At 37.1% G+C, this 11228-nt stretch overlaps 1 protein-coding gene across 1 annotated transcript; it reads right to left on the bottom strand.

Moving 5' to 3' along the window:
• Positions 1-3996: 3996 nt before the first annotated feature.
• Positions 3997-5217, bottom strand: PDHA2 (pyruvate dehydrogenase E1 subunit alpha 2). Its single transcript, XM_053594983.1, has one exon. The coding sequence runs from the start codon at positions 5215-5217 to the stop codon at positions 4042-4044; it is 1176 nt and encodes a 391-aa protein (XP_053450958.1). The 3' UTR covers positions 3997-4041.
• Between the last annotated feature and the right edge of the window lie 6011 nt (positions 5218-11228).

Below are 11228 nucleotides of genomic sequence, written 5' to 3'. Positions count from 1 at the left end.
AGTAGCTATCACTAATAGTTACTGTGTGAATAACTGAATTAGCCATTTAATACCTCTGGACCTCTTCAATATATAGCTTATTAGTTTACATCATGAAGAAACTGGATTTTCTGTGTGTGTTTGCTATAGTTGTGGTTTTTATAGTGAAAGGGTACAGAACAAAATCAGCAAAATGAAAAGACACATGGAAAGAAGTTCAAGAGAAACCATGGATAAGCTTCCAGGCATATCTTCTTGGTGAAGTAACATAAGGGACACATTATTAAGATAAACTTCTCTGGTCATACTGGCACAGCATGGCCTAATGTCTCAGGACTACAAAAATATTCTTATCAGGCAGAATTGCAAGGGTTCAGAGATTATCTCCCAGGAAGGTAAAAGAGGCCTTTTGGGGGGATGTGTAGGTATTGGTATCCCAAGCTATTGAGTTTTCCCTTTGTTACATGCTAATATCAAGTGTTATAATGGGGGGAACTGAGTGCAGGGCATGTGGCAAATCTGTACACCGTTCTTAACTGTTGTGCAAGTCTAAAATTGTTCTAAAAATACATCACAAATTGAAATTCAGTTGGAACAGTGGCTGATTTTAGTTGATTTATTCAGGCTTGAAGTATTTTAACACTTTCCTACAACATGATTTGTTTAATTAAAGGAACTGTGTCACAACAGATACTGCTGCATCACTTTGGCCAATACTTGTAAAATTTTTATTGTATTTATATTTAAAGAAACGGAATTTTTTTATAGCAATACTAGTTGTTTATTATTTATAGTACTAAAAAGGTAGAAAAAATGCCCATCAACTGGTGAATGGATAAATAAAATGAAATGCTATTTCAACCATTAAAAAAAAATAAGTACTGATACATGCTACATCATGAAGGAAATTTGAAAACACACTAAGTGACAACAGCCAGTCACACAGGATCGCATATAGTATGATTTATACAAAATGTCAAGAGTAGGCAAATCCAGAGACAGAATGTAGCTAAGTATTATAGTTTCTAGGGGAAATGGAAGTAACTGAAAACAAGTATGAATTTTCTCTTAAAGGTGATAAAAATGTTCTAGCATTAGACAGTAGTGATGGTTGCATAGCCTTATATATATGTCTGTATACTAAAGCCACTAAATTGTATACTTTCAGAAGACAGAATTTTGCGGTAGGTGGATTATATTTCAATTTTTAAAAACTACTCTCCCGTCAGGTTAAATTTCACTAACAATATGCTCTGATTTCTGTATACTAGACAGGCACACATTCATTTATTTTAAATAAATGTAATTCTATTTCATGTGAATATTTCCTTTCTGTATCTTTCTTATCCTCCTTTTTTTACTACATTCCACACATATGTACACAATCCTTTACCTTCGTAGAGTATTATAAAGGCTAAGACATTAGGAACTCCTTCTCTCTGATATCCTGGCATCATTGCAGCAGTGAAATTCTTTTCATGACTATTAGGTCTCCTACTGTCTCTAAAATGTGGAAAAAGCAGATTGAGTAGCCTAGCATTATAGACAGGAAATAGAATTCAACTGCTGATTTCTATAGCTCTCTGGTTTACAGCTGGAGAAATTAGTGCCATTATTCGTCAAGCAAAACATCTCAAACAACAGGTTTGGTTTTCAGAATCTTTTTCCATGATTACAAAATTATGTACAACCAGTAATATGATTGCAGTTACTTAAATGTACACGCAAAATTCTGATTATTTTTTAGTGTAGAAAAAGTTGAAAAGTTCCTTCTTTAATAAACTTTGGTAAGGCATAATGAGACAAATTTTCTCTAACATTGTTAGATTTGTTCTCTAACATTGTTACTTTCTGAAAGGAAGTATAGTATCTGTGTATATTTAGTGATAGCTTAATTTCTAATCAAATATTTACAAATCTTAATTTTTGCTGGCATCAAAAGAATCCATTTATGAACAAACTTTTATGTGAAATAGCCTTAATTGAGCAGCTAAATCTTTCACTTGCAAATATTATGAAAACATCCATATAATAAAAACGATCCCTTATTGTTAGAAGAATGTGCTTATTAATATTGTCTAAAAAAACTCTTTTTGTTTGATTTTAATGGAAGGGAACCAATTGAAGCACCTCTGAAATGCAGCTGTAGTATTCTATTGAAATATACAAATATCTAAATCATGGAAGAAGCCCAAGTGCCCATCGACCCATGAATGGATTAATAAATTATGGTATATGTACAGCATGGAATATTATGCAGCCTCTTAAATATGGAGACTTTACCTCTTTCATGTTTACATGGATGGAGCTGGAACATATTCTTAGCAAAGTATCTCAAGAATGGAAGAAAAATTATCCAGTGTACTCAGCCCTACTATGAAACTAATTTATAGCTTTCATATGAAAACTATAATCCAATTATAGTCTAAGAATATGGGAAAAGGGAGGGAAGGAGAGGGGGAGGATGGGTGGAAGGAGGGTAATTGGTGGGACCACATTTGTGATGCATCTTACAAGGGTACATGTGTAACTTACTAAATGTAGAATATAAATGTCTTGACACAGTAACTAAGAAAATGCCAGGAAGGTTATGTAACCAGTGTGATGAAAATATTTCAAATTGTATATAAAACCAGCGCATGGTACCCCATGATTACATTAATGTACATAGCTATGATATAATAAAAAAAAAAACATATTAGTTAACATCACTGACTTAGGAACAAAACTAATCTCTGAATTTAGAATGTTAGCTTCTCTTACTAGTTTAAACCTGTTTGAGGGAAGATACAGAAATTAAGCCTTTACTTATATGTACATATGTTTATCCAAAGTCCTCTGAGTTTAGGTTTTCTGTTAAAAATTCTTAGACACTATGTTCAAATTGTACAGAAATAGATTTTGTACAGTAAACAAAGTGTTGACATCCAACTGATTCCTTTGGTATGTTCCACAAACTACTGCTCAAATCACAGGCAGATTCTCATTTCTCATTTCAGTTAAGTTTATCTCAAAGTAGTAAGGTATGCCAAACATCAAGATCAATAGGATTTTAGATTGTTAGTCTAATATATCCAAGTAGTACTGTTTTCACAAAGTCATAATTAGCTAATTGACAAAGTTTTATACTGTAGAGAAGACTGCAAGAGCATGATCCAAGTTAATTTCCTTTGGAAAAAGTTATCTGTGAATCCTCAATTGCATTGAAAGATATCATGCACTGATTAGTAATAATACCTAATTAGAAGCAAGGCAGATTTTACTTTCAACTTTGTATTAATGTTATCTCCTCTACATAACTCATTTGATGTCACCCCCTATTTATTCCTTTTCAGTTGAAATGCAGTAGTATGGCTCTTTAAAATCTAGAACACTTAACAGTATAAATGGAGTGTAAAATAAAAGTAACTTTAGCATAAAGGTTAAAGCAAAATGCATTTCCCCTTTAATTTTATATTTTTCCTTTAATTTAGTACACTACCAACATTGTAACAAAGTACACTCATATGGGGAAAAAAATCCTTTTTCTCCTTCTCCCTGCCCCATTAAATATCTTGTGTTAAATTGTTAGCATTAACAAGCGTCCCCACTAATATTACATAGGTCTGTTTCAATGTGCATAATATTAAGCTGTGTTAGTTATTGGTTAATTCAAATAAACTGTTGAACAGCAGTGAGGCCCCTGAGCAGTTTGAAATCATCTATCTCAGGATAGTGATTTTACACACAAACCCATGGCAGAAAAGCCAGAATCAAAGAACTATTCTTCCATTAGATAGAATAGTTGGGAAACTAAAGAATCTGTTTATTCTATTTCAGACTTGTATAAATTTAAAATAACCTTTTCAGGTATCATACTAAATGATTACAGTATGTTTTAATAAAATAATGCAGAATACAAATATATAATGTACATCTTTTAACCTCTTTATTTCTTTTGATGAAAAATATAAGGTTTTTGTTTTCTAAGTTTTATTCCTCTTTAACTAAGTTAAGAACAGTTTCTTAAAGTTGATCATGAATTTCCCTTGAGGGACTGATAATTTACATACAGCTTCTCTGTTAACTAATGGACTTAAACTTGATCCATGGATTTGCACCACGAACTTCAAAAGGTGGATCACTGTTGAAGATGTGATGGCCTATTTCCTCCAAAGGTGGTTCAGAATCAGCTGTAGCAAACTGGGCAGCATCCTCAATTTCCTTCCTCACTTCAGCTTCAATTTCCTTTAATTCTTCAACACTGGCGAGCTTGCTGTTTACCATTTTATCTTGTAGAAGCATAATAGGATCACTCTTACTTCTGACATCCTTAACTTCTTCTCGTGTGCGGTAACTGATTCCAGGATCACTCATACTGTGTCCATGATAACGGTAGGTCTGCAGCTCTATCAATAAAGGTCCCTTTCCAGACCTGCAATAGTCGGCTGCAAACTTCGTTGCCTCCCGAACACACAGAAAATCCATTCCATCTACCCTTAGCCCAGGGATAAAACCGCCCCTCTTGTAATAATCAGTGTTGGCTGCAGATCTCTCAACAGATGTTCCCATTCCATACAGGTTATTTTCACAGATGAAAACACAAGGTAATTTCCACAGGGCTGCCATGTTAAAAGCTTCGGCTATCTGCCCCTGATTGGCAGCGCCATCCCCATATAAAGTCAAACAAATTTCCTTGTTTCCCTGGTATTTGCAGGCTAGAGCAATCCCGGCCCCCAGGGGCCCCTGCGCCCCAACAATGCCATTGCCCCCGTAGAAGTTCTTAGTATACATGTGCATCGATCCTCCTTTACCTTTAGCACAACCTCCTCTGCGTCCTGTCAGCTCTGCGAGAATTGATCGGACGGAAAGTCCACGAGTGTAGCTTACACCATGAGCCCGATAGGACGTGATGACATGATCCGAAGGGTTTATCCCGGCCTCCAGGCCCACACAGCAAGCTTCCTGGCCATCACACAAGTGACAGAAACCACGAATAAATTTCTGCTTATACAGCTGATCTGCCTTCAGCTCCATGCGGCGAATCGTCAGCATCATCCTGTAGTATTTGAGCCCATCCTGCCTGGTGAGTACTGCGCTGTCGGGGGGGCCCTGTTCCAACAGATATAGATCACATTTCTTAATTTCAAACGTAGCATCATTTGAATAGTTACAAGACGCCACCAGCACTCGGCGAGCTGGCTTCTGGACAACACCCGACACCACACGGGAGACAAAAGCAGCCAGCATCTTCCTCATGGAGCACCACTGAAGGCCGCCGCGGCTTCCAACGTCTGCACAACCGCCCCAAGGCCGTCTGGCGCGCGACACTTCACGTCATGACGGCGTGAACCGTCAAGCGTGCATCACGTCCCGTCGGGTGCAAACGTGGGCACGTCACAATGGGAAGGGAGGTGCCCCTGGCCCCACAGCGCAGGCGCACTGGGCCAGAATGCTCCGCTTGCTACAACCGACGGACAGTCCCTTCTAACTGTGAAACGAAGCCCTTTGGAGTCGCTCCCTGGCCCTGATCAACAGCACCATCATTTCTAAACCACAACACTGAGCTTCTTTCCCCTCCTAACTCGTCAGCAGTGCCTCTCCAAGTGTGCCCTCCAAGTGTGTCACGTAGAAGAGAGTAACAAACTCTCTTAAGGCACACAGGAGTCCAGAGAGATGAGAGGTTAATACCAACTACCACTATTTCTTTAAAGTCTTGTTTTTGATCTTTAAAATACGTATGAATATTTTTTTCCTATACTGCAATATACCATATTTAATGTAAAAATAAACCCGTGGATGATTTCTGGTTTAGTTACCTTTAAAACAAACAAATGAAACTGATAAAGGGACAAAGTTGGTGGTCCAAAAAAAGGATGCTTTTTTTTGGTGGGGGGTGGGGGTGGAGGGGGGGTGAGATGCTTTTCTCACTCTGTTGCCCTTGGTAGAGTGCCACGGCTTCATGTAGCTCACAGGAACTTCCACCTCTTGGGTTGAAGCCATCCTCTTGCCTCAACCTCTAGAGTAGCTGGGACTACAGGTGCCCCAGCCCCAGCTAGTTTTTCCTAATTTTAGTAGAGATGGGGTCTTGCTCTTACTCAGGCTGGTCTCGAACTCCTGAGCTCAGATGATCCACATGCCTGGGCTTCTCAGAGTGCTAGAATTACAGGTGTAAACCACCTGCCCTGCCAAGAAGGTGCTATCTTTATCTTGTGGCTTGTAGACCTTTATCACCTGAGAGAGGAGGAAGAACTAAGAAACCACAGCCTGAGAATAACAGTTTAAACCCACTAAAAAGTTGTGCCTGGCATGGGAAAATTAGAAGCAGGTTTTGAGATGCATTGTGGTAAAACGTTTGTGATGTTCACCTTTTCTTTTTCTAATAATTCTGAATCCTTTCCATCACTTTTATCCCTATTTCCTGACAAATTCACCATATTGTTGGGGGGGGGGGTGTTTTTTCTTGTACTTAAGGATATCTTCAACAAGTGTCCAAGACTTGGGTGGCTTTGTATTTTGTTTTTATATCAATCAAACTGGACCAGCCTTAATCCAGAAACCTGAGAAGCATATCTCTAAAAGCCTCTTTATGGAGGCATTATGGTTACTGCATAAACTATTATAAAAGTATAACTTTTTAAAAGGTGACCAACCAAACAATATACAGTTTGGACTGCAAGAAAGCAATGGAGTTTGCTTAAATCATGGATAACAGTTCAATCATAAGACGGGAGCCTTAGGCCAAGGGCTACAAAGATCACATACCATTTTCATTTTTAGTGCTTTTATTAGGAAGGTGATTTTGAACTCCAGTAAGCCAAACCTTACCAGGGATCCTGTTCTATTTGGAATATTAAGCAATTCATTTTAATGCAGGCTCTGTTTTATATCCATTGCCTATTAGTAAGTGACAAATTCTTACCCAAATTTCCTTATGACAGTTCAAAGCAGCCGCCTTTTCTGTATCTAGTTCCAAGAGTTATTTTGGGCACTCCTTATAATTTTCAGGCAGGAAGGAGAAAATCACTTGTTAAAAAGTTATGATAACTCTTAAACTCAATCCTCTCCCCACCTTCCAAACCCAGACATCATAATGAGCTTCATCTTTTCACTCAGTTTAAAAGTGGACTTTTGGAATTCTTGGTCTTGCTGTGTTTGCTCCCTCTTTAATAGTTAGCTTGTCTCTGCTGTTCTCTTTCATTCCTGCAGGTATTTGTGATCTCCAGGGAGTATTATCTCCATAAGAATGAGAAAAATGACACTGCAGGATGGAACAGTAGTGTTAATGGGTCACTGAGTGACAGCTGAGCCTTCTCTCAGAGGTATCAACCAGGCTAGGGCTGCCAGGATCACAAGAGCTCTACAGTAAAGTGTGCCAATTTAATCTCATCACATGTAGCCTGGGATGCAAAGATAGAGCTCCCTTTAAAAGTGCAATGTGGAGGCAAAACCTGACTCACACCAGAGGAGAACATGCAAAGATACTAATTGAAAAATAGTTGTATTACAGGTTCCCATAGAAGATTGCCCCGCCCCCTTTTTTATTTTTGCAACAGGCTCTGGTTAAAATAAATAATAAACTGTGAAACTTCTAGGGACATCTTAGTCATCAGTTACCCTACACACCCTAAATTCAACTTAAAAGTAGACGGCTGAAAGCATATTTGCAGAATATGATGTTGAAGCATTTCTATTAAACTAATTAATCGTGATGATGACTTTGTTTTACCGTTATTGCTGTCTTCCCAAACCTATCCACATTTTCCCAAAGTGAAACGTCTAGACATCAGTGTAAACGTTTAATACTACCTGGCGGTGCCTGTGGCTCAAAGGAGTAGGGCGCTGGCCCCATATGCCAGAGGTGGCGGGTTCAAACCCAGCCCCTAGCCAAAAACTGTAAAAAAACCCCAAAAATTAATACTGCCCAGGGAGATCTATAGTTGTTGAGCTTCTCCCCTTTACAGGCCTCCAGCCACAAGGATTCAAGCTATCCATTCACAATAAAGCCAACGAAGATGTTGTTTTCTCCAAAGGATTTTTTTTTTTGTCTTGTCATTGTTCAATACCTTGTTTATCACCAAACAGAACTAAGTCATGTACATGCTCACCACTGAAATGTTTGCAATTAAAATCCCCATAAATTCTAAGTTTTTAATTAACACCAAATCTCACTTCTAATCTACTTGAAATTAAACGAAAACAGATGAGCATTTTCATAAGGCCAATGGCAGACTTTACATTTAATTAATAAAAAAACTAATAAAAGAGGAGCCAGTGATGATAGTAGCATCGTTTGTTCCAGTGTGACAGAATTTCACATTATATGTCTGATGGTTGATCCTATAAGGGCATTTCTAATTTTATCTTAAAAATATCACTCCGATTGCATCGATAACATAAAATATTTTCAATAAGAGATGAGGAAATGCACAAAAAAGAACAGTTACCATGTTCGAAGGATATTTACATTTCTCCAGGAATAATTGCACTTTTCACCAAATGTTAAATGAGGCAAGCTGTTAAGGAGTGAATATATTCTAGATAAATAGTATCAGATCTCATGATTAGTGGCAATGTACTTTTTCATAGCTCTAAGATTTGGCAATTAAGAGTTATGAGTAAGAATTTGAGGGAAAAAAATTGAGTTATTCAGAATTACTCAGAGAAGAATTTTCCAATTTGGTCTATTACTTTAACTCCCTTAAAGAAAAGGGAAAATGTCAGTACCATATTTTGCAAAATAATGACAAGCAAGCAATGTTCATGTCTATTGTTATAATAGGTGAAGCTATTCCAGAACATTTCAGGGACCTGAGCAAACAATATTTTTGTTTTCTTGTCTTACCCTAACCATATTTCTGACATGTCATTAAATAACAACTCAGGGCAAACTATCACAAACAGAAGTCTTGATTGGAAATGACAGGTAACATAGGAGTATTCCTTATTCTACCCAGATAATGATGATGTGTGAGAAAAGGAAGATACGTAGAAGGGGTTGATTTTTAGTAGCAACAGAAGGAGCCACCATCTATCTCCTGCTAGGGAACAAGAGGTGTCTACATCATCATGCTTGTATTGACTGAGTATTGTAGTGCTCAATCCACTCACTAGTCCTGGAACTTTGGACCAGGATCTAGCAGATACCATAACATAAAAGAGATCATAACACAAAACAGTGAAAGAAAACTTTCTAGACATTTCATAAGCTCTCTCTAATTAGCATAGTAATTGAATGTAGCCAAGTGAGATAGGAAATAAAATTTTATTTATCAAATCTGGTTTCACAACTTACTATGGTCTAGGGTGTTGAACAGTGCAGGGTTGGTATGGAAGTCGAGAGGTTTAGACTGATTTCTGCTCAGTATTTTCAGTTGTCTTGTAGAAGCATAATCTTCATTCAAAATAAAATCAAGTCAACAAATGTTCCTGACAAATCACAGCAATTTCAAGAAACTCCCAACCAAGGTTAAATCTGTTCGCATTCCTTCAAAAAATGTTTATACTTCTTGGAAAAGTTTTGTTCAGGAGATTTTAATTCTCACATATGTAAAACCCCATATTTTAAATTTTTGTTCTGTAAATAAACATACGTCTCTTCCTAGTAATTTTGGTGTTAATAACAATTTTATTTATATATAATATATACATATTTATGCATAATAAATCTAATCTATCTACTATATACACATGTATATATATTAAATAAATATGTATGTCATATGTGAATATGTATATGTTATGCATAATAAATATGTATTTATTATTCATAATAAATATGTACATATTATATAGAGAGATATTATATAGATAGATAGACAGATAGAGATAGTAAAATAAACTCAATAGTGAAATGGGAGCTTTTCTTTTCTGTACAGTCTTGTAATATATTAGTTTCCTCTTGACTGTATCATTTTATTATATTTTCTTTACAAATGCCCTCCAAGAATTCTTCCTTTTAATGACTGGGTGGAAAAGTATGTTTCTAGTATCTCTATGCCCATGTGATAACATAATTAGCACATTTACTTCTACTGTGTTTCTGTACAGAAGTCCTAAGAATCACTGAAGCAAGTTTGAAAAAAAGAAAGGAGTATTGGCAAAATTTCAGGGCACTGCTGCCCCCTAGAAGGAAATTTGAGCAGCACATTTGACCAACACAGACAAAGCTTGAGAAGAGACTTGAAGGAAGCTTGCAGATCGCGCATCCCACTTTCAGTGCTTAACTGTTGGCCACACCTTTGGGTATTGTTGGCCCTCTCCTGTGCCTACGTTTGGGCACAGTGTTACCTAATGGATTCTAATCATGAACCCTAAGAGAGTCTATCTTAACACACTCACAGTGGATCCCTGTGAATATGTACAGATATGTATGCCAATTTTTCTTGGTAAAATAATATTTTAATAAATGGAAATGAAATTTTAGGTTATTATATGTTTTAACTTAAGATTTTAAGGCATCATACATATTGGCCAGATATGGGATAGATTTGCATCTTTTTGCTGGAGAAACGAAGTTAACAGTTTGTTAATTTGACCTCCACAGAGTCTGAGAAAGTAGTTATTCTCATTCCCAATTTATAGATGAGGAATCTGAGGCCTTGGCAGTTTAGGTTACAGGCAAATATGAGAAAGCTAGTCAATCATGTATATGTGAAGTGGCCTTCTGTCTGCCACCATTCTGTACTAAGTGGTACAAATACAATAACATACAATTGAATTTCCTTCTACTTAATCCAGTTCATTGGAAGGTGTTGTGCTGTGAGCTCTCCCTGATTTTCTGGCACTGCCTAAAGAGAAGGACACATCACCCCTGAATGACAGAGGAAGCAGCACATGAGCAGCTGTTACATAGGCAATAAAACTAATGTATCACATTCCAGGCAACGGTTACAGTGACAGTTTGCCTTCACTGGGATCAATGATGAACAAATTAAAAATGGAATACTGACAAAGTGCAACATACAAAACAGAGCATTCTAATTTCTTGAAGTTGTATGGTTTCCTTTAATTTGGTAATACAGCAGAGCTGAAAGGGCACACTGGGTAATATGAAAATCAGGATCTCAAAATTATGCAATACATTATGAATATGAATGCAGCTTCTCCAAGCAACCTAAGACAATGCTGTTGATGCTTTATGGAGCTTTTTGTATGTAAGAATCTTTCTGTTCCCACGGACCTACTGGGCACTTAGATTCTAAGGTATTTCCATAGTACCCAACAATGTGAATGTAAAAGGCCACTGTGGGGGAGCCTTCAAAGATAAT

The sequence above is a fragment of the Nycticebus coucang genome, chromosome 1 (genome assembly GCF_027406575.1).
Source record: "Nycticebus coucang isolate mNycCou1 chromosome 1, mNycCou1.pri, whole genome shotgun sequence".
In the NCBI taxonomy this organism is placed as follows: Eukaryota; Metazoa; Chordata; class Mammalia; order Primates; family Lorisidae; genus Nycticebus; species Nycticebus coucang.
This window is presented reverse-complemented; position numbering and strand designations above follow the sequence as displayed.